This window comes from Micromonas pusilla, assembly GCF_000151265.4.
Source record: "Micromonas pusilla CCMP1545 genomic scaffold MICPUCscaffold_6, whole genome shotgun sequence".
Classification (NCBI taxonomy): Eukaryota; Viridiplantae; Chlorophyta; class Mamiellophyceae; order Mamiellales; family Mamiellaceae; genus Micromonas; species Micromonas pusilla.
In genome coordinates, this window is record NW_003315887.1 from 806286 (window position 1) to 827454 (window position 21169).

The 21169-nt window shown below is 68.1% G+C and overlaps 10 protein-coding genes across 10 annotated transcripts; 5 read left to right on the plus strand and 5 right to left on the minus strand.

Moving 5' to 3' along the window:
* Positions 1-828: 828 nt before the first annotated feature.
* MICPUCDRAFT_58910 (uncharacterized protein) lies at positions 829-2529 on the minus strand (the record flags this gene model as incomplete). Its single annotated transcript, XM_003059500.1, has 1 exon — positions 829-2529. The coding sequence occupies one exon, from the start codon at positions 2527-2529 to the stop codon at positions 829-831; it is 1701 nt and encodes a 566-aa protein (XP_003059546.1).
* Positions 2530-2839: 310 nt separating this feature from the next.
* MICPUCDRAFT_47557 (uncharacterized protein) lies at positions 2840-5236 on the plus strand (the record flags this gene model as incomplete). The annotated part of the gene is made up of 1 exon (XM_003059195.1): positions 2840-5236. One exon carries the CDS (start codon positions 2840-2842, stop codon positions 5234-5236), a length of 2397 nt encoding a protein of 798 aa, XP_003059241.1.
* A 79-nt stretch (positions 5237-5315) lies between these two features.
* MICPUCDRAFT_58912 (glycoside hydrolase family 103 protein) lies at positions 5316-6728 on the minus strand (the record flags this gene model as incomplete). Its single annotated transcript, XM_003059501.1, has 1 exon — positions 5316-6728. One exon carries the CDS (start codon positions 6726-6728, stop codon positions 5316-5318), a length of 1413 nt encoding a protein of 470 aa, XP_003059547.1.
* A 1272-nt stretch (positions 6729-8000) lies between these two features.
* MICPUCDRAFT_69652 (uncharacterized protein) lies at positions 8001-9912 on the plus strand (the record flags this gene model as incomplete). Its single annotated transcript, XM_003059196.1, is given in 9 exon segments — positions 8001-8849; positions 8957-8987; positions 8989-9019; positions 9032-9052; positions 9069-9112; positions 9123-9135; positions 9369-9496; positions 9533-9667; positions 9707-9912. Coding segments are annotated over 9 exon segments (1458 nt in total).
* A 203-nt stretch (positions 9913-10115) lies between these two features.
* On the minus strand, positions 10116-11849 carry MICPUCDRAFT_27327 (uncharacterized protein). The gene is made up of 2 exons (XM_003059502.1): positions 11734-11849; positions 10116-11411 (listed from the first exon to the last, which is right to left on the minus strand). Exons 1-2 carry the CDS (start codon positions 11791-11793, stop codon positions 10203-10205), a joined length of 1269 nt encoding a protein of 422 aa, XP_003059548.1. The 5' UTR covers positions 11794-11849; the 3' UTR covers positions 10116-10202.
* Positions 11850-12072: 223 nt separating this feature from the next.
* Positions 12073-12724, plus strand: MICPUCDRAFT_40274 (uncharacterized protein; the record flags this gene model as incomplete). Its single annotated transcript, XM_003059197.1, has 3 exons — positions 12073-12120; positions 12227-12321; positions 12502-12724. The coding sequence occupies 3 exons, from the start codon at positions 12073-12075 to the stop codon at positions 12722-12724; spliced, it is 366 nt and encodes a 121-aa protein (XP_003059243.1).
* Positions 12725-12934: 210 nt separating this feature from the next.
* Positions 12935-14446, plus strand: MICPUCDRAFT_58917 (uncharacterized protein; the record flags this gene model as incomplete). The annotated part of the gene is made up of 1 exon (XM_003059198.1): positions 12935-14446. One exon carries the CDS (start codon positions 12935-12937, stop codon positions 14444-14446), a length of 1512 nt encoding a protein of 503 aa, XP_003059244.1.
* Positions 14447-14558: 112 nt separating this feature from the next.
* On the minus strand, positions 14559-15069 carry MICPUCDRAFT_69656 (uncharacterized protein; the record flags this gene model as incomplete). The annotated part of the gene is made up of 2 exons (XM_003059503.1): positions 14559-14661; positions 14693-15069. 2 exons carry the CDS (start codon positions 15067-15069, stop codon positions 14601-14603), a joined length of 438 nt encoding a protein of 145 aa, XP_003059549.1. The 3' UTR covers positions 14559-14600.
* A 341-nt stretch (positions 15070-15410) lies between these two features.
* On the minus strand, positions 15411-17549 carry MICPUCDRAFT_69658 (uncharacterized protein; the record flags this gene model as incomplete). Its single annotated transcript, XM_003059504.1, has 1 exon — positions 15411-17549. One exon carries the CDS (start codon positions 17547-17549, stop codon positions 15411-15413), a length of 2139 nt encoding a protein of 712 aa, XP_003059550.1.
* A 302-nt stretch (positions 17550-17851) lies between these two features.
* MICPUCDRAFT_58919 (TWY3 methyltransferase) lies at positions 17852-21091 on the plus strand (the record flags this gene model as incomplete). Its single annotated transcript, XM_003059199.1, has 1 exon — positions 17852-21091. One exon carries the CDS (start codon positions 17852-17854, stop codon positions 21089-21091), a length of 3240 nt encoding a protein of 1079 aa, XP_003059245.1.
* Between the last annotated feature and the right edge of the window lie 78 nt (positions 21092-21169).

The window sequence follows — 21169 nt, forward strand, 5'->3', positions numbered from 1 at the left end:
GAGGACTACCGGACGTACGTCAAGAAGGTGAATGCGTCCGGCAGCCCCGCGGGGACGGACTCGCCCTCGGGCGAGCGCGCGGACGGCGACGGCGACGGCGACGGCGACGGCGACGGCGACGCGCGCCGCGCCGCGGTCGAGCGGAGCGCGCGCGACGGCTTCGCGGGCCAGATGCGTAGACGGCTCTCGCTCGTGAGCGAGCACGCGGAAGAAGAGGGGGAAGACGACGACGCGTCGCTGACGGAGACGGCGTCGGGGACGAGCGCGGACGGCGGGGCGTTCAGACGCGCGCGCGACAGCGTCGCGGCGATGGACGACGCCGTGGACGACGCGGAGGAAGAGAACCGCGATCCGTCGTCGTCGTCGGAGGCGAAGACGAAGACGCCGCTCCCGCCGCGTCTGCCGGAGTACGCGGAACCGCGCGACCCGGACGCGAGCCCGCGCGCGAGCTCGCGCACGGGCGACTCCCTCGCGAAGCTCGCGGGGGACGGGGAGGCGTACGCGAAGCTCAGGGAGACGATGGGCGTGGAGGAGGCGATGACGACGCCGCTGAAAGAGTTGCTCGCGCCGGTGGAGGACGACGCGGAACGCGGCCGCGACGACGAGGACAGAGCGAGGTTGGACGCGTTCGCGCCGTATGAAGACATGCCGCGGGGGTTGATGCTGCCGTACCAGGGGTTCGACGGGTACGGGCAGCCGAAGAGCGCGGGGGGGGTCGGGAACGACGGGGCGGGATAGCCGCGGACAAGCGCGAATGACGATCTCGTTTCGTCGTTCGATTCGAATAGAACGAGGTATCATCACAGCCTCCGACGGAGGTTAGGTCGACTACCGCCGCGACGCGGCCGCGAGCAACTCCGCGTAGACCTGATCCGCGTCCGCCGCGGACGTGGACATCGACCGCGCGGAGAATACCTCCCCGCCCCCCCCGCCGCCGCCCCCGCCCCCGCCGCTTCTCGTCCCGCCGCCCGCGCCCTTGCTCACCATGGCCGCGAGCATGTGACACTCCTCCTCCTTGATCGCAATCTCGGACGTTAACCTCGCGCGGTCCTCCTGAAGCTCCTCGATGACCGCGTCGCGCTCCTTGTCCTCCACCCTCGTGCCTCGCTCCAAGTGTGCGTTACGCTTCCGCAGCATGCGACACCGTTCCTCGAGCTTCACGTTTTCCTCCTCGAGCTTCGCGCGGCCGCTCATCTCGTCGTCCCTCTGCTTCGTCACCTCCCTCAGTTTCTTCGCGAGCGACTCGATCCTGTGGTCGCGCTTCAGGTTCCTCTGAAGCAGCTCCGCTTTCGTGTGCTTCAGACGCGTCACCTCGTCCGCGTGCGACGACACCTTCTCCTTGAACGCGGCCACCTCCTCGATGGCTTTCGTTTGCTCGCGCAGTTTCTTCTCGAGGCTCTCGCGGCGTCTGAGTTCGTCGTTTAACAGCTCCTCCGCGGCGGCGTAGTTCTTCCCGAGCTCGTCCATCGCCTCTCTCGTCGCTTGGAGCTCGTGCTTCGCGAACAGCGCGCCCGTTTTCGCGCTCTCCGCGCGCTCGTTCGCTCGCTCGAGCTCGTACTCCACGCGTTTGTAATGCTTCAGGATGATCCCCAGCCGTTTGTCTCCCTTTCGAACTTCCGACTCCCACTGATGCCATCGCGACGTGAGCGACAGCAACCCCCCGGTGGTGGAAGCGCTCGACTTCTTCTTCTCGACGCACTCCGCAGCCTCCACCGCGGCGACGGCGGCGCCGTTCATCACGCTCAGCGCGCTCCGTTCCCGCGCCAACGCCGCGAGCTTGATCTTCAGCTCCGCGTTTTCCGTCTCAAACTTCGCGAGCGCGTTCACGCGCTTCGTGAGGTCGCCCACCTCGCGGTCTCGCTTCTGAAGCGCCACCTCGAATCGCGCGGCGCGGTCCTTCGCGCTCTCGGTCTCTTTCATCAGGAGCCGTTCCCTCCTCCGCGGCGTCATCGCGTTCGGATCGAATTCTTTGTTCGCCGCCGGTCCTCGCGGCCCGAAGACGCCGAAGCGTCCGCCGCCGACGTTCCCGATGCTCAGCGGGTCCCTCCTCGCCTCCTCCGCGCGTCGCTGCCTCCGCGCGAGCTTCACCGCGGAGTCGACCCTGACGGCTTCCGCGGTCTCCAACACTTTCCTCGCGCGCCGCTCCGCGTCGTCTGTCGCGTCGTCTGGCGCGTCCACGAACGCGCCGAGGCTGTCGTCGTACTGCCGCAGCAGCGACAGCGCGTCCGGGGTGCGGTCGTCGCGTCTCTTCCCGGACGCGCTCCAGGACACCCTAGTCGTGCTTCGCGGCGTCTTGGAGCTCGAGCCCGGGTTCGATCGACGCGCGGATCCCGGCGTCCGTCCCCGTCCCGACGACGATCCTCCCCCGCGGGATCCGGACGACGCGAGAGGGACGTCCCCGAGCCTCGCGAGGACGCGCGACACCGCGTCGTGGTCCGCGCCCGCGGGGAGGTCGTACTTCGCCATCAACGCTTCCGCGGAGAGCGCGGCGTCCGTCCGACCGGACGGCGTCGACGGCGTCGACGACATCCTGAGCCGGGCGCCGGGGATTATGAATGAGTCGATGTATCCCCCAATTCTCGACGGCGACGACGTGACACTATTATTGATGAGGGTTGACCCTGGCATTTTTCTCGTCGACGGTCAAGACCGTCTTTGAATTCGCCTTCATCGGATTTTCGCTTTCAAGCTGAAACCAGGATGCCACATGGCGGGAATCCACCCACTTCAAAAAACGAACCCGACAGGTCGAGATCGCGTCAGTGTCGGGCCGCGGGGCGTCGACGGCGACGCGGACGCGAGCCGGGGGAGAGACGCGCGCTCCGAGCGATTCCTCACGATGGACGCAGACGACGCCTCCCTCGCGGAGCTCGGGGGCATGTCCTCGCCGTCGCCGTTCGCGCGCGGGACGGACGCGCGCTGCGAGAGAACGAATGGCGACGGTGCCAACAACGACGCGGCGGGCGGTCGCCGCGACGACGCGCGCGCGTTCGAGGACGAGACTTTCGCGAGCGATCGCAGATACTTCAACGCGTGCGATGGCGGCGTGTTCGACGCGACGTCCACGGCGACGCCGCACGACCACGCGGCGTCGCTCGCGGGGGCGCGGTACCCGGCGCATCGTCGAGACTCGATTCGTCATTTCCTACGCGCGCGCGAGACGACGCGTTTCCGCGCGTCCACGTCGCTCCGTCCGGGCGTCCGCGACTTCGTGTCCGACGGCAGGAACGGCAACACGAGGTGCGGGATCGTGCGAATCGTCCCCCCGCACGTGGGCGACGGCTCGCCGCCGTTCGTGGTCAAATTTTGCGACGACGCGCGTCGGCGCGGGGATCGACTCCTCGCCGTCGCGGACGAGGAAGGCATCGTGACGATCGTGGACGCGTCGAAACCCTTGCCCGGGATGGAAATCGAGCCGGGGTACCGCCCGGCGGAGCAATGGTTCGCGCACGATAACGCGATATTCGACGTCGCGTGGTGTCATCGCGACGACCGGCTCCTGACCGCGTCTGGGGACCAAAGCGTGAAGCTTTGGGACGTCGAGACGAACGTGTGCCATCGGACGTTTAAGCGACACAACGGGAGCGTGAAAGCGGTGAGCGTGCGCCCGGACGGCGGGTGCGGCGACGTGTTCGCGTCCTGCGGAAGGGACGGCACGATCGCGCTGTGGGACGCGAGGGAGAGCCGGCGACGCGGTCGACGCGGCGTCGGGACCGGGGCGGCGTCTGACCCGTACGCGCGCGAGACGCCGACGGCGGTGATCGCGCGAGCGCACGAGCCCCCCGCGGCGATGGGCGGCGGGACCGCGCGGGGGTTCAGGACGGACCGCCGCGCGACGCGGTCGGCGACGAGGGCGGCCGCGGCCGCGGCGAGGGGCGGCGGCGGCGGCGCGACGGCGGCGGCGGCGGCGGCGGCGGCGGCGGAGGACCGCGGGGGCTTCGTGTCTCCTCCGCGTCGATCGCGTCACCTCCGCGTCGAACGCAACGCCAGCGTCCCGGGCGCGACCGGGCGCGCGTCGTCTCGCCCGCGCGGGGACGCGCAGCACGGCGTCACGTCCGTCGTCTTTTCGCACGACGGGCAAGTCCTCGTCAGCGCCGGCGCCGCGGATGGGAAAATCAAACTCTGGGACGTTCGACGCCTCTCCGGCGGCGTCCCCGTGGACACGATCGTCGACGCGGACCCGCCGTTCATCGCGGGCGGACGCGGCGACCGCGACCGCGGGTGGTTCGACGACGCGCGGTCTCCCGACGACGTCGACGCGCGACGGGCGAGGGCGAGACGACGCGGCCGAGGCGTCACCGCGCTCGCGTTGGCGCCGGAGGGGTCTTCGCGCGTCGCCGCCGCGTACTCGGACTCGCACCTCGCGGTGTTCGACCTCCACAACCCGTCCTCCGGGGCGATCTGTCACCTGAGGGGGCACCGCGCGCCGAGTTTTTACGTCAAAGCGACGTGGAGCCCGTGCGGGACGCACGTCGCGTCTGGGTCGTGCGACCAGCGCGTGTACGTGTGGAGGGTGGACACCCCGAGGGCGCCGCCGACGGCGTTGAAAGGGCACGACGGCGAAGTCACCGCGGTGGACTGGTGCCCGGGCGACTTCACGTGCCTCGCGTCGTGTGCGGACGACTACACCGCGAGGGTGTGGACGATCGACCGCCAGGCCGCGGAGGAGGCGAGGGAGAGGGCGGGCGAGACGACGACGACGACGACGACCTGGAGCGGAAACGGAAACGGAAACAGAAACGGCGCCGCGGACGACGCGTTCGAGTTCAACGCCCGCGACGGGATGTTCCGCACCCCCGCGGCGACGACCGAACGCGCGCTGACCGCGCCGTCGACGCGGAAGACCGCGTCCGCGCTGACCGGCGGCGAGTGGATCGCGCGCGCGATCGAGGAAGGGAGGAAGCTTCAGTTTGAAGACGCGACGCGGCGCGACGGCGACGGCGACGGCTGCGGCGGCGCGGAGGCGACGTTCGAGGAGAACGACAAGGAGAACGCGGACGCGAACGTGCCCGGGGTTGCCGCCATCTCGGAGACGACGAGGGGTTTCGCGATGGCCACCCCCGCGAGTCCGGCGCTGCTCACGCCCGGTCAGGCCTCGGTCAGGACGCGTCGGGTCGGCGCGCGGCGACGCGAGCCGCGCGCGCAGCAGCAGAGCAACTCCATCCTGACGTACTTCACCCCGCGGCGAGGCGAGGACGGCGGCGACGATGGGGTGGCGGCCGCCATGGAGGAGTGATACGTGAGGTGAGCGCGTGAGGTCCTCGAAAGAATAATAACTTACGACCGCGTGAACGCGAGTTCCGCGTTCACGCGCGTCATTTCCCTCCTCCCGCCCGTCTCAACGCCGCGGCTTCGTCGACGATCTCCTGCGCGAGCGTGGACACCGCCATCGCGTACTGCGTCGACGGGTTGTACCGCATGATCGCCTTGAAGTTCCTCGTCGCGAGGAACGCGGTCGGACCGTCGTCCCCGTCCGGCATCAGCAGATGCGTCTCCTGACCGAGCGGCAGCCGCGTCTCTCGGTGCGTCGGTTTCACGCCGTTCCAGAGGTAGTACCTCCCCGGCCGCGCCTCCTTGCGCTCGCCCCAGTACCCGCCGATCACGTCCGCGGGTAACTCCCCGACCGCGGGCACGGTGACCTTGTACCCCGCGGCGCGCACTTTCGAGTCCCAGTCGCAGTACGAGGATATGAAATTCCCCATGGACGCGAACACGTCCGGCAGGGAGTTCCAAATGTCCGCGACGCCGTCGCCGTCCTTGTCCACGGCGTAGACGTGGAAGTTCGACGGCATGAACTGGCACTGCCCGAGCCCGCCGTCCCACGACCCCACGAGCCCGCCGTGTTTCGCGTGCCCTTTGTCGATGATGCGCACGGCCTCGATGAACTCGTTCCGGAAGTAGTCGTCCTTCGCTCGCGTCTCCCAACCGAGCGTCGCGAGCGCGCGTATCGCGTCCGTGTTCCCCATGAACCCGCCGAAGGACGACTCTATGCCCCATATCGCGACGATGATCTCCGCGGGTACGCCGTACTCGCGCTCCACCTCCCCGAGAAGCGCGCGGTGCGCGTTGAGCATCTCCGCGCCGCGCTCGACGCGTTCTCGGCACACGATTTTTTTCAAGTACGCGTCCACCTTGTCCACGCGCGGCGGCGGGCCCGTCGGCGCTGCTGGCGGGGCCTCGCCCTCGGGCCTCCGCGGCGGCGGCGGCGGCGGCGGCGGCGGCGGCGGCGGGAACGGCTCTAAGCCGTCGAACACGACGTCCACGGTCTGTTTCGATATCCCTCGTCTCAGACACTCCTTCTTCGCGTCCTCCGCCCATCGCAGAAAGCTCATCAGCCGAGGCGTGAGCTCGCGCATCGTGACGCGCGGGTGGTTCCCCGGCGTCGGCGACGGCAGCGGGTCCTCCACGTGCACCGGCGCCGTCGCGGTCGCGGCCGCGGCCGAGGGAGCGTCCGCCGCGCGCGCGGAGACCGGGACCGCGGCGTACGCCGCGGCGAGAGACGCGAGCGTCAGGCGTCCGATCGTTCGCGGCAGCGATCGCGGGGGGCCCCGCGCGGTCGGGTCGGACGACGATGATGTCCACCTCGTCTCCTCGGCGCGCTGACTCCCGCCTCGCGTCGACGTGCTCGCGCGCGATGACGAGCTCCGTCGCGCGACGACCTCGCGACGCTCGAGGACGCGACGCGGCGCGACGCGCGCGCGCGTCGGCGCCGCGCCCGACGACGCCATCGCGCCGCGAGGCTGTGCGGGACCAACGTTCCCTCGCCGGACGGTGAAGGCGAAAGGACGTCAGGACTGAGGAACGCGATCGACGATTCCTACGTGTGAGCAAACAGTCTAAACATTTTGCAGCCCCGGTCAAGGTGAACGGTTTCGCCGATCGGTTCTCCCGCGCGTTTCCCGTCAAACACACAGCAGCGGACTTTTTCCGCGTCGACGCGCGCGCGTAAAACGCCGTCCGCGCGCCGCCGCGACGCACAGCAGAGGTCGCAGAGCGCGTCTCTCCTTGGAAAAGCACGCGGAGTTCGTTCGCGTGATTTTGAAGACCCCTCACGGAGGTCGGCGCCGCGCGCGAGCGAGCACACGGGGCGCGCGTCCAAGAGCATCGTCGACGCGAGCACGCGATGGACGGCGACGGACTCGGCGTGGTGCCCGCGCACACGTACGCGCGGCTTCGCTTCGACGACGCCGCGGAGCAGGCGGTGACGCACCTCTCGAACGTGCTTCAATGGCATCAAGGGAGCCCTTACGCGGGGCAGTTCGTGTCCCAGGCCGAGCCTAGGGCGGGTGCGTGTCGTTTTCCGGGTTCTCGTCCGCGCGGGATCGCGCGCGATCGCGTGGCGCGGAATAATCGGGGATCAATTCCGCGCCCCGCGCGCGACGCGGACGCGCGCGGACGATCGCGTCGTCGTTCGTCTCGCGCGAGACCGCCTTGAACGCGCTCTTCGGGGCCGCATTCGACGAATCGCGTCTTCGCGCGTTCGATTTCATCCCGCGCGGGCGCCGATCTGCGTCCGAATCCCTCGCGCGACCCCCGATCGATCGGTCGATCGACGCCAAAAGAAAAAGCACTGACGCGATCGCGTTTTTTTCACCCTTCGCTTCCGCAGGGATGGGCTGCTCGCCGCCGCACATCGCGCTGTTATCCGGGCTTCAAGGGACGGGCATGACCGCGCGGCAGGTCACGGACGTGCTTCATCGCCTCGCGATGCAGTTCGGCCCGGTGAAAGGGCGGCTTCTGCCGCGGTGCAAGTGCGTTGACTCCCCGATTTCTTCGTCGATCGATCGATCTGAAGACGCGGGTCGCGCGATCTCGAATCCGACCTCGGATCCCTAGATCGCTCCCCGATCTCGCGCGCGCGCCGCCCCAAATCTCCCCCGCGCGTCCCGCTGACCGCTCTGTCGCCGTCCGTCCGTCGACCGTCTTCCCTCCTTTACCTCCGCAGGGTGACGCAGAACGGCTGCGTGTTGCTCGGCGTGGACTGCCCCGAGTCGCTTCGAATGGCGCAGGCGCTCGCGAACATGCTCCCGGGCGCGGACACGTACTACGCGCAACAACGACCGGAGCAGCAGCACTTGACGTTGGGAAGGTTCGGCGGGAGCGACTCCGCGGGGTTCGCGGCGTGGCTGTCGGAGTCCCTCGCCGGGCAGATCTCGATGCTGCCGCAGTTCACCGGCATGCAGGTGCAGCTCAGCGACGAGGCGAGGCCGTTTCCGAACCTCCCCGTCGCGCTGACGGGGACGGGCGGCGGCGGCCTCGGCAACGGTCTGGGCTCCGGCGGGCTGAGCCTCGGGAACGGATCCGGGTTGGGCGGCGGGTTCGGCTCCGTCGGCGGCGGGTTCGACGCCCCGATCGGTGCGCCGAGCCGGTCGGGGCCGATCGGCGGCGGGGTGGCGCCCATCGGCGGGTCCCTCGCGCCCATCGGCGCGGGGCCCATCTCTTCCGCGCCGATCGGCGCCCCGATCGGGTCGTCGCTCGTGTCCACGCCGGTCCCGGTGCCGGCTCCCGCGGTGTCCGTCGCGAAGGAGACGCCGGTCGCGGTGAACAGCGCGCCGAGCAACCCGCCGACGTACGCGAGCGCCATGGCGAGCGGGTTGGCGGCGGCGAAGGCGGCGGGGTCGTACGCCGCCGCGGGCGCGGCGGCGGCGAAGCCGTCCGCGCCCTCCCCGGCTGCCGCGGCGGCGAGCGCGTCCCCGGAGGCGCTTCTGTCGATGCTGCAGTCCTCCACCGCGGGCGCGGAGGGCGTCGGCGTGCTCGGGACGTCCACGTCAGCGAGCACCGGGTACGTGCTGCGGCCGCAAGAGTCCGCCGCGTGGTCGTCGAGGTTGGCGCCGCTGGTGACGAACCTCAGCGGGGTTCTCGCGACCGTGGGGCCGACCAAGTTCGCGCAGATGATCGACGGCGTCGCGAACCCTAACGACTGGTCGCTCGCGTCCATCGTCGCCCCCGACGTCGCGAGAGGCGCGCGGTTCGAGGTTGTGCAAGACGTCGAAATCGCCGCCGCCATCGAGGCGAGCGCGATCGCGACGAACAACACCGGCGCGCAAGTGCGTCTGACCGCGGCCGCGGTGGACCAGAACGTCGTCGGCGCCCCCGGGCACAACAACACCGGGTCGCCCTTCATGGTGTGCCGCGCGGAGAGGAGCGTGGACGCGGGCACCGGGATGACGCGCGTCGCCGCGTTCGCGTTGCACCTCGAGGGCGTGTCTCAGCTCGCGCCGGCGGAGAAGCCGTACCTCTCGCTCGTGTTCGCGTGGCTCGGCGTGAGAGCGCCCGCGGCGTCCACGACGTCCGCGGTCGGCTCGGCCGGTGACGCGCCCGCGGTGGGGTCGACCTCGAGCGCGCCGCCGCCGCCCGCGCCGGTGAGCGGCGGCGGCGGCGGCGTGCGCCGGCCCGGGGACTGGACGTGCCCCGGGTGCCACGCGCACAATTTCGCGTCGAGGAGCGTGTGTTTCAAGTGCAAGAACGCGAAAGCTGGCGGGTCCGGGGGTGGGGGCGGGAGCGTGCACGGCGCCGACTCGTTCGGCGGCGGCAAGGCGCCCGAGCCCGCGGGAGGCCCGAGCGCGGGAAACTTCCGCCCCGGGGATTGGATCTGCACCGGGTGCCGCGCGCACAACTTCGCCTCGAGGAGCGCGTGTTTCAAGTGCAAGCAACGCAAAGCCGGCGGCGCGGCGGAGGCGGCGGGAGGCGGCGGCGGTTCGGGCGGCTCAGGCGGCGCCGCGCCGGAGAACTTTCGGTCGGGCGACTGGATGTGCAACAACTGCCGCGCGCACAACTTCGCGTCTCGCGCCGCGTGCTTCAAGTGCAGCTCGAAGCCGTCTTAAACCCCGACCCGCCGCGGAGGTTTCCGCGGAGCCGAGCGCGAACGCCGTCTCGCGAAGGGACGTCGATCGCGACGAGAAACGACTATGAAAATACATAAACAGTGAGAGAAGTGGGTGGGAAGAGAAGAGGGTGGTGGGTGTGGAGGGTGATGAATGCGAAGAACAGAGGGGTCTTCGCTACATGCAGTGGGGGTGAGGGTTGGGCGGGAACGAACCAAACAAGGCGTTTAATGCAAACGAGCGTCTGTTCATCGCGTCTCGCCGTCGTTCGTTCGTTTCGTTCGTTCGTTTCGTTCGTACGCGAGTGTTGTTTTACACGATGAATTCCTACTACTGTATGATTGCTACTGTCCAGAGCGCTCCCATCACCCGTCGCTCTCACTTGTAAAACTCGAAGTCGTCCCCAGGCTTCCTCACGGAACTCTTGTACCCCTTCTCGAAATCCTTCGGCATGACGACGTACCGGTTCTTACGCACGGCTTGCAGACCGGCTTCTTGGCAGATGCTTCGAATGTCCGCCGCGGAGATCTTGTCCGGCCTCGAGACGTAATCCTCCAGGTCGACCTCGTCGGAGAGGTTCATCTTCGCGGTGCACACCTGAAACACCAAGCGCTTCTGCCGTCGGTCCGGAGCCGGGCACTCGATCTTACGATCGAGACGACCCGGTCGAAGCAACGCCGGGTCGAGCGTGTCGTGCCTGTTCGTCGCCATGATCACCTTGACGTTCACCGTCTGATCGAACCCGTCCATCTGATTCAGAAGCTCCATGAGAATGCGCTGCACCTCTCTGTCCGCGCCCGTGTGCGCGTCGAAACGCGCCGTGGCGATCGAGTCCACCTCGTCGATGAAGATGATCGCCGGCGCGTTTTCCTTCGCGAGCCTGAACACGTCTCTCACCATCCGCGGTCCTTCGCCGAGATACTTCTGCACAAACTCGGACCCGACGACGCGGATGAACGCCGCGGTCGTGTGGTGCGCGACCGCTTTCGCGAGCATCGTCTTCCCCGTCCCCGGAGGGCCGTACAGGAGCACCCCGCGCGGCGGGTCGATGCCGATTTGCCGGTACAAATCAAAGTGCGTCAACGGCAGCTCCACAGCCTCGCGAATCTCCTGCTTTTGGACGTCCATCCCACCCACGTCGCTGTACTTTACGTCCGGCCGCTCCGCGTCCGTGAGCAGCGAGATGCTGCTGTCCGCCTCCGGGGGGAGGATGTCGACGAGCGCGTTCGAGTGCCTGTGCAACGCGACGGAGGACGACGGCTTCAGGAGCTCCCGATTCAGAGTGCTCAAGATCCGGACGTAGTAGTTGCTGCCCGTCGTCGAGGACACGATCCCGGAGCTCTCGTCCACCATCTCGAGGAACTGCCCGATAACGAGCGGCACGGCTTGGATCCTCTTCACTTCTTCTTGCGCGCGCAAGAGTTCGATCTTGAGGTTTTTCTGCTCATCCTTGACGTACTCCTCTTGGATCTCCACGAACTCGAGCTCTCTCTGGAGCTCTTTCAGCCTCGTGTACAGGTCCTCCTCGGCGACGGCGTCGTTCGAGGAGACGGACGGCTTCTCGTCCGTCACCATCGCGTCGACGCTCTGTCGAGTTCACGCGCGGGGGGTGGCGCGGGACGTCAGATCGCGGCGAGAGGAGAGAGAAGAGGAGAGGTCGCGCGCGGAGAGAGAAACCAACGGCACGGCACGCGCGACGCGCGCGCGAACGCGACGACGCGTCTCCCACGCGCGCGATGGCGCGTTCGGGGATCCGTATCGGTCGACGCGCGATCGCGACGCGCGGACGCGGGGGGAAGATCGCCCGACGCGCGCTCCGGACCGCCCCGCGGACGAGATCTGGGCGCCGCTCGGTACAGACCCCCTTCGACGACTTTTAGGGTAAGGAGTGGCGAAAGGGCGCGCGCACCAACTCCTGAGGCTTGACCTCCGCCGTCGCGTTCGCGCTGGATCTTCGCGTCGCGACCATGATGCGCTCAAAGAACGATCGATCGTCGTCCCTGCGCGCGCCCTGCGTGCCCGGCGCGTACGATCTGACCAGCGCCAGCGAGCACGTCGTGGGCCTTTTCGAACATCTTGCTCGGCCTCGTCGATACCAGCAGACCTATGAACGTGCAGTGCTGTGATGTGCACTGTCAGACACGTCAGGAATTGTCGCGTATCCATCGGATACCGACGCGGAAGCGGCCATAAAACGCAACCACCGCACGCACATACCTTTATCAACGCGCCAACCCCTCAAATAATCATGGATCTTTCCGCGCAGACCGTCCTCAAGATCGCCGCCGTGTCCTCGGTACGCGCGGCACGTCGATCGACTCCCCCGTGTTGTTACCTTTCTCGGAAAAAAAATATCTTTGATTGATGATAAACCTACTTCGTCCGCCTCTTCAACTCCGCAGACCGGGTACAGCGCGCAGATGCTCGCCGCCCCCGACTGGGCGAACAGCTACTACTACAAGGCCGGCCACCCGAAGAACGAGAACTGGCAGCGCTGGTGCGTCTAGCGTTCCCGAGAGCGAGAACGAGCGCGCGAAAACGTGTTCTGATCGATCGCATCCCCTATCTATCCCCTTTCTGACCTCCTTATTAATTCCCCTATCTATCCTCGGCGTCTCCGCGCCGTCCGTCCACCTTCTCACCGACGCCATCCATCCCCGCCTCCTCTTCTCCCCAGGTTCGGCCACGGCCTCGCGGGCATGGCTCTCGCGCAAGGCCTCGCCTCCGGCGAATCCACCGCGAACAAGGCGGTCCTCCTCGCGTCTGGCGCGCAGTACGTCACCGCGCCGCTCATGATGCTGACGCAGAAGGACGACTTCAAGCCCGCGCAGATCGCGCTCAACTCCGCGATCTGCCTCGGCATCGGCGGTCTCTGCCTCAAGGCCGGGCTCAAGAAGTGATGCGCGCGCGTTCGATGACGACGGGGTCGCGCGCGGCCGCGGCGGCGAGAGCGTCCGACGTTGAAATGTGATAAAACTAACATCAAAAATGCGTTCGTGTCCGTCTCCTCCTTTCTGTGTTGACAGTGAAGTAAATCTCGTCAGAGACGTCGCGTCGACCGCACACCTTCTCCGCGCGTCGGCGCCTCGAATCGAGCGTATCCGCGCGCCATGAACGCCCCGGACGAGCCCAAGCCTCTGAGGCGAACGATGAGCCTCGTCACGGAAACCCTCGCGAGAGCGGCGATGACGGGCACCGCGTTCCCTCCGAGCGCCAAATGCCCGGATTTCCCCCTCGCGAACTTCTTCTTCGTGGAGAAGGCCCCGTCGGACGCGGACTTGCGAGCGACGATGAAGAAGATCGTCGCGTTCGACCGCCTGCGATCGAAAGTCGTGCAGACGAAGAAGGGCGGGAAGTACGCGTGGTCCGAGGTCGCGGACGTGGAGGATCACCTCATGAAGCACGTGACGAGAGAGGAAGTCGACGGCGAGGGCGAGCTTCGGAAACTGATGGACGCCCTCCTCGTGAAGCCGCTCGACACGGACCGGCCGCTGTGGGACGTGACCGTGATCACGCTCAAGCCCGGGGCGAAGTGGGCCCCTGGCCCGGGGTCGCCGTCGCGCGCGCCGCCCGTGGTGTGCGTCCGCGTCAGCCACGCCGTGGGGGACGGATTAGCCCTCGTGAACGTCCTGGAAAACATCTGCACGGGCGCGGACGGCGGCGGCGTCAAGACGCTGGACTTTAAGCGCCGAAAGAGAGTCAGCGCCGGGAAGAAGTCGTCCATGTTGAACCCGATCACGTGCATCTCCGCGTTCTTCGCGATGATGCTGTACATCTGCCAGTGCGTCTGGGCGGTGTTAGTCTCGTTCGGGACGCCGTTCGGACCGCACGACTCGCGAACCGCGTTTTGCGCGCGGCCGACGAAGGTCAAGTACAGCGGTCGGCGGTCTCTGATCGTGTGCCCGTCGTTCGGTTTAGACGAGATCAAGCAGGTGAAGACCACGATGGGATGCACGGTGAACGACGTCGTGTGCGCGTGCCTCGCGGGCGCGATCACGCTGTACAACCATCACCGAAGGAACGACGTCAAGGAGAAGCGCGAGCCGCTCATCCGAGCCGCGGTGCCGTACTCGTTCCCGGACCGACCGAAGGGCGTCCTCACGAACGCGTGGACGTTCGTGTCTCTGAAGTTCACGACCGGAAGGATGGAGATCGTGAAACGGCTGAAGAAGACGCAGCACACGTGCGATTTGATGAAGAAAACGCCCGGGGCGTGGGCGACGAAATCGCTGAACATCATAAGCGCGAAGCTCCTCGGCGCGAAGTTTCAGTCGAACACGATTTACGATTTCATGTCGCGTCACTCGATGGTGTTCACGAACGTCCCGGGGCCGATCGCGCCCGTTCGGATCTTCGGATCGGAGATGAAAGAGCTCGTGTTCGGCGTGGGGAACCTCGTGAACCAAGTCAGCGTCGTGTCCTACGCCGGGTCCGTCGGTCTGTCCTTGGTCGTGGACGAGGAGGAGGTGAAGGAGGCGCACCTCATCGGCGATTTTTTCCAGCTCGAGTTGAACAACCTGAAAGACGCGGCGGCGGAGATCGAGGCGAAGGCTGCGGAGGAGAAGGCGAAGGCCGCGGAGGAGAGGGCGAAGGAGGCGAAGACCGCCGCGAACAAATCGTGAACTAATACGCGATAAGTAACAACACGTAGAACTACGTTGTAGTCGGTCGCTCGAAGAGGCGAGCGCGCCGTGAACACTCAGACAACGTGAAACTCAGACAACCCCGCGAGCGCGCGCACGTGCGCGACGACGCACGCGGCGAGCCCTTCCCTGATCAGTCCCTCCGCCCCACCCTCGGACCCGGAGAGGTACCCGTACCCACCCTCCAGCAAGGAGACGATCCGCGCGCCGGAGGACGCGGCCACGCCGCACAGACGAGCGGTCATCTCCTCGTAGTCGTCCGGGGTCAAATTGATCCCCGCGGCGCGCGTCCCTCTGCGGTCGACGCCGACGTTCCCGACGTCGTGGTTCGCGGCGTCGAACCCGGCGGAGATGATCAACAGATCCGGTTTAAACGCGCGCAACGGCGGAAGGATGCGGTCTTTCAGGCGTCTCATCCACTCGTGCCGCCCACCCTGCGGCGCGGCGGCGGCGACCGCGGCTTCCGCCGCCGCCTTCGCCGCCGCCAACGCCGCGCCGCCGCCGTCGAGATCGTCGTCCCGGTTCCTCTTCACGCTCACCCTCGCGCGCGTGCCGACCGGTGACTGCTTCGCTCTTCCGCTTCCCGCGTTTCCGCTCCACATCGGCGGCACGCACACGTTAACGACGTTATCGTGCAGCCCGTCCGCGACGCCGGTGCCGGGGTAAAACTCGATGCCGCTCCCGGCGCCGTCGTCCGCGAGATGAATCGACGCGAACAAAAGGTCCGCGTCGTTCGAAGACGTCGACGCCGCGCGCGCTCGTTTCCGTCGCTTCGCCGCGTGCCACGCGCGCGCGATCTCTTCCGTTCCGTTGCCGTGGTGGACGTCGAAGTCGACGACGGCGACGCGTTTCGCGAGTCGGCCGTCGTTGCCTTCGAGCGCGTGAAGCGCGCCTGTTGAGACGAGAGAAACGAAACGAAACGAAACGAAACGCGCGGTTCGAGTCAGACGTCGACCGACCGTTCGAGGGGAAGGATACTGTACCGTGCGATCGAACGCGCGTTGGGATGTGCGGCTCGTATCTGTCCGAGGGCGACGTGATCTCCGCGCCTCCAGTCATCAGAAACCGACGTACATTTCGGGGGTCGGAACGTCCCTCGAGGGGACGTTCGCGTCGTCGCCGAGGCGCCGGCGACGAAATTTCGCACGGCGACTCGAGGACATCCCCCGCGCGGCGCGGAACGAACGAAGACGAGAGAAGCGCGGGACGCGTGACGAAACGAAGAGAAAAACCGCGACCGACGCGACGCACCTATCATCGCGTTGTTGAGGATCGAGAACCCCGCGCTCGGCGCCCCCGCGGTCGCGCCGTTCACGCCCGCGTGATGCCCTGGCGGCCGCACGCACACGAACGCGGTTCGTCGTTCGCCCCTCAACACCTTCTCGACCGCGTGCACGACCCCGCCCGCGGCTCTCAGCGCCGCGGTCATCGTCCCGGGGGAGAAGAACGTGTCGCTGAACTCCGGCTTCTTCTGCTTCGCCTGCGGCATCCCCTTAAACTCCTGGTGGTACGGCGTGAACGCGACAGGGGTGTTCGCGACGCGCTCCGCGAGGTCGGTGATCATCCCGATGTACTCCTCGCCGTGCGCCCGCGCCAAGTGCGTCGCCGTCGCGGGTTCGAACTCGCTCGAGACGCTGACCTCGTCCTCCGCGAGTGCCCCAGACGCGGCGCCCTTCGCGAGCGACGCTAAGACGGCCGCGATCCGCTCCGGGGACTCCTGATGCGGTTTAAACGAGACGTGCTTCCCGCAGTCCTCGTGATGCAGAAGGAGCACCTTCAATTTGGGAGCGGCGGCGAGCAACGCCGACCTCGTCGCCGCGCGCACCTTGGACCGCACGCCCTTGGACACCTTCGTCGCGACGTGCGACAACACCCCGGCGCCGTCGACGTCCAGCGCGAGCGCGTCCGCGCCCGCGCGAATCAGCGCCTCGACGCACGCGCCCCTACCCGCCGACGCCGCCGTCGTCAGAGGCGTCCTGCCAAACGCCTCGCACCGCGCGTCCACCGCTCGTCCGCCCTCCCACGCCGCCATCGCCTCTAACGACTCCACGTTTCCCTCCTGCGCGGCCCAGTGCAGCGGCGTCCACCCGGACGACAGCACGAGCGGCGACGCGCCGTGCGTCAGCAACAACCTCGTCAGCGTCGCCGAGACGGCCGCGTCCGACAGCGCCGCGGCGACGGCGAGCGCGGCGTTCCCGTGCTCGTTCCTCGCGTCCACGGGGCCGCCGCCGCGCGCCCCCAGGTCGCCGCCGCTGGACCGGTCGCTGTCTCGCACGCGGACGCTCGCACGCGGCGCGCGCCTCCCCGGGATGCCTCGAACGACCGGACGCGCGGGGAGCTTCCCGTCGCTCGACTCCGGCGGCTCCCTCGAGACGCTCTCGGGGCCGAGGATATCGCGGACCGGCCGCGGCGGCCACTCCGGCGTGGACGCGACGACGTCGTCGTTTCCGTTTCCGTTTCGATCGCTCTCTCCGACGCCGTCGTCCACGTCGCGGGAGTCCACCGGCGCGTGCTCCTCCAGCCACAGTCGCACGTCCTCGACGCGTCCCGCGGCGACGGCGGCGTGCAGCGGCACAGCCGTGAACGCCGTCGCGGGCGTCACCGGCGGGACGCGTTCGGACGCCGCCGCGTCCGCGTCCGCGTCCGCCGCGTCGGCGTTCGTGTCCTCGGACGCGCCGCTGCCGACGCTCGCGCGCGGGATGTTGATGTGCAGGTTCTTAGGGAGGCTCCCGTGGCGGACGATCCCCGGAGGCGCCGCGCCGCCCGCGGGGGAGACGAGCGTCGAGACGTCCGAGCTGCCCCCGGACGCGCGATGCAACGACGGCTGATGCGGTTTGTCGTCGGTGTCCACGTCGCGTATCGGCGCCCCCGCGGGCGCGGCGGACGCCGGGTACCGCACCGGGGTCTCGTACGTGCTCGCCGCCGCCGCCGCGGAGGACTCCCGCGGCGCGTGCGGCGCGTCGAGGACATCGTCCAGGCCGCAGAGCTCGGACAGCTGCGAGGTCGTCCGCATCTTTTGTTTTTTGGCCGCGCGAGGCGACAGGACGTCCGCGGTCGCGACGTCGTCCGCGACCGGAGTCATGCTCCGCGCGACGCGCGACGCGACGGCGAATGGTCCGAACGACGACTCCTGCCGCGTCGAGCGGCGGTTCCTCCGCGCGCGTGGCGACGCGCGACCGATCAGTGGTGCCGGAAATGGAACGCCGATTGAACAGAAGTATTTCTGTTTCTCGAGTCTGACGCCGAGAGATTCGTCACTGTTGATCGCGTCGGCGCCGGGGCGTTGACGGCGGCGGCGAAGGCGGCGGCGGCCGCGCATCACGCGCGCGTCCGTCGGACGCGCACATCGTTCACTTTCATCGCCGAAGGACCACGCGGTGAGCGATGGACGCGTTCGCGCGGAGGAAAGCGGACACGCTCGCGGAGCTCGCGATCGACGGAGGCGACTTCTCCCGAGCCGGTCACGTCGACGAGCGCGCGCGCCCAGTCGTCGCGCTCGTGAACCGTCACCCCGACTTCTTCACGACGTCCTCGTGCGCGGGCCGCGTCAGCGTGTTCGCGGACCCGACGACGGCGACGCGCGCGGCCGGGATGAAAGGCGGCGAGTGGGTGTACGTCAACCACGACCCCGCGGACGCCGCCGACGTCCTCGCCGCGGTGCGATCGAAGCTCGGGGCGAGCGACGCCGCCGGCGCGTCCGCGCCGGACCCGGAGTGCACGCTCGTCCTGCGGTTCGAGCCGTTCATCCTGTCCGTGGAAGCGAAGACGACGCGCGCCGGCGCCGCGCTCGTCGCGGCCGCGAGAGACGCGGGGTACCGCGAGAGCGGCGTCACCGCGTGCGACAGGCGAACGATCATCGCGGTGCGTTGCTCGATACGCGTGGAGGTCCCGATCGTGTCGCGCGGCGTCAGGCTCGTCTCCGAGGACGCGCTCGTCAGGCTCGTGGAGATCGCGAACGAGAAGCACGCGCTCAACGCCGCGCGCATGGAGCGGTTCGTCGTGACGTTCGCGAAGGCGTTCGGCGCGGACCTCGTGCGCGCGGCGAGCGCGGGGGGCGGGGACGCGGGCGCGACCGCGGGCGCGAGCGAGGGGGAAGACGCGGGGGGGGACGCGACCTCGGGGGCGGCGTGGGTATATACGGTAGATAAGAACGTCGCGAAGCGATGCAAGGACGCGCTCAAGGCGAACGCGTGGCTGGATAAGACGCGGAAAGCGGGCGGCGGCGGCGGCGGCGGCGGCGGCGGCGGTGGCGCGCGCGTCGCCCTCCCCGTGACCGCAGCCGGCGCTGTCGCTCTGCTGAAACTCGTCGCGGAGGACGCGTGCGACGAGAACCCCGCGGCGGCGGCCGTGCGAGACGGCCACGCCGCGGTGCTGCGTTCGAACGACGGCGCGGGCGACGTCCCGTCGCTGCGGCGGAAGACTCGGCAGGTCACCCCCGCGGCGGCGATCAAATCCGCGGCGACGTCGCTCCTGTCCGCGCGCGACGCCGCGTCTGCGTCGGTGACGAGTCAGATCCCGACGCGATGGGAGAAGCTCGGCGATCTCGCGCTGCTGCCGTCGAGCTCGTTCTCGGACGAGACGGTGTGGACGAGCGACGTGCGAACGGAGCTCTGGCCGCTTGTCGCCGCCGCGCTCGGCGTGGGTCGACTCGCGAAACAGGCCGAGGTGTCGCGAGGACCGAAACGCGAATCCCGGGCGGTCATGGTGTACGACCCTAAAAATATCGGCGGGTGGGTGGAACTGAAAGAAAACGGCGTGATCTACACCCTGGACGTCACGAAGGTGATGTTCAGCAGCGGGAACGGCACGGAGAAGCATCGGATGTCGACGCAACCTGCGGCGGGGGAGACCGTCGTCGATTTATACGCGGGCATCGGGTACTACACCTTGCAGTTATTAAAACACGCGGGCGTCTCGAAAGTGTACGCGTGCGAGTGGAACCCCAACAGCGTCGCGGCGTTGAAGAAGAACCTCGTCGCGAACGAGATCGACGAGAGACGGTGCGAGGTGCTGGAAGGCGACAACAACAGAACCGCGCCTCGCGGCGTCGCGGATCGCGTCCTTCTCGGTTTATTACCGGACAGCGAGCGCGCGTGGCCGACCGCGGTCGCGGCGCTTCGGCCCGAGACCGGGGGCGTGATGCACGTCCACGGGAACGTCGCGAGCGGGGAAGAAGACGCGTGGGCGCGGAGACTCGAGAGAGAAGTCGCGGAGATGGCCGCGACCGCCGGGATGGACTGGGCCGTGCGCGTGGAACACGTGGAGAAGGTCAAGTGGTACGCGCCGCGAGTGCGCCACGTCGTCGCGGACGTGAGGTGCGCGCCGAGGCGGCTCGCGACCGCGTGGGCGGTGGGCGTGAACGCCGCGACGTCGCCGCGGTCGTCCTTGACCATCGCGGGCGAGGGGAAGATGCGAGCGAGGAGAAATCCGGAGGGGGCGGCGGTCGCCGTCGCCGCCGCTCACTCGTGTCGCGCGCCTCCTCTTTCTGACGGCACCGTGCGTCGCATGCACCGACCCACGGAGAGGACGTTTCGAGGCGAGGGCGGGCCGGTGCGAACGCGCGTGCCGTGCGTGTTGACCGGGTTAGACCTCGGACCGGCGCCGTGGCTGTGGTCGCCGGCGCACCTCGCGGCGAAGCCGTCCGTCGCGGCCGCGGACGTCAGCGTGCACGTGTGCGACAGCCCGCACCTCGATTTCGTGAGAAAAAACTTCAAGTACGAAGTCATGAAGTTCGGCGACCTCCTCGAGTCGCTCTCGAAAGAGACGACGACGACGGGTGAAGACGCGAAGAAGACGTGGTTGTACCTGCGGAGCATAGGAAAGAACCCGCGTAAGGAAGCCGCGCACGCGTTGGAGCAGTTCCCTGACTTGAAGGCCGAGCTCAAGCTCCCGAGCGACTTGCTCTGGGGCGCCCACGACGACGACGCGTACTTCAGCACCGTGATGCGTTGCTCCAGCGGCGGAACGCGCCTGTGGACGCACTACGACGCGATGGACAACGCGCTCGTGCAGCTCCATGGCGAGAAGCGGGTTTTGCTGTTTCCCCCGTCCGCCGCCGCGGGGTTGTACCTCAGCGGGAGCTCATCTCCGGTCGTCGGGCCGTTCGTGGACGGCGACGGCGGCGTCTGGCCGACGGAACAGTACCCCGCGTACGAACGCGCGAGGAGGCGCGCCGTGGAGGTGATTCTCCAACCCGGGGACGTCCTCTTCATCCCGGCGTTGTGGTCGCACCACGTCGAGTCTTTGCACGGTCCGTCCGTCGCGATGAACGTTTTCTTCAGAGAGCTCCCGAGGGCGGCGTACCCGAGCAAGGATTTATACGGCAACGCGGACCCGATAGCCGCGGGAAAAGCGCTCGAGATGTGCGAGAGCGCGGCGAAGGAGCTGGCGTCGTTGCCGCGCGATCACAAGGTGTTTTACGGCGGCGTCGCCGCCGCGAAGTTACTCAGGGACTTGCGCGTGGAAACCGACGTTATGGGGGTGACGCCGGGCGGGAGTGGCCACCGGACGAGACCGGAGCTGCTTCCGGGGAAGTGGGCGGACGCCGCGAAGGGCGCGGCGCTCGCGGTCGCCATCGTCGGCGCGGTCTCGGTCGCGACTGCGGGGTGGAAACGGGCTTCGTGATTTTTTTTGAGCGGCGTCGCGAATCAATCAATAGGTATAAGATAACTAACTAAGGCAGTAGAACCAACTCGTCAACAC

What these genes read in the sequence shown, in the direction of transcription:
- MICPUCDRAFT_27327 (XM_003059502.1), bottom strand. Translation starts at nt 11,793, where the DNA reads ATGGTCGCGACGCGAAGATCCAGCGCGAACGCGACGGCGGAGGTCAAG. An exon ending in AGGTCAAGCCTCAGGAGTTG is followed by an intron (nt 11,412 to 11,733) that starts GTGCGCGCGCCC and finishes TGAACTCGACAG; the next exon opens with AGCGTCGACGCGATGGTGAC.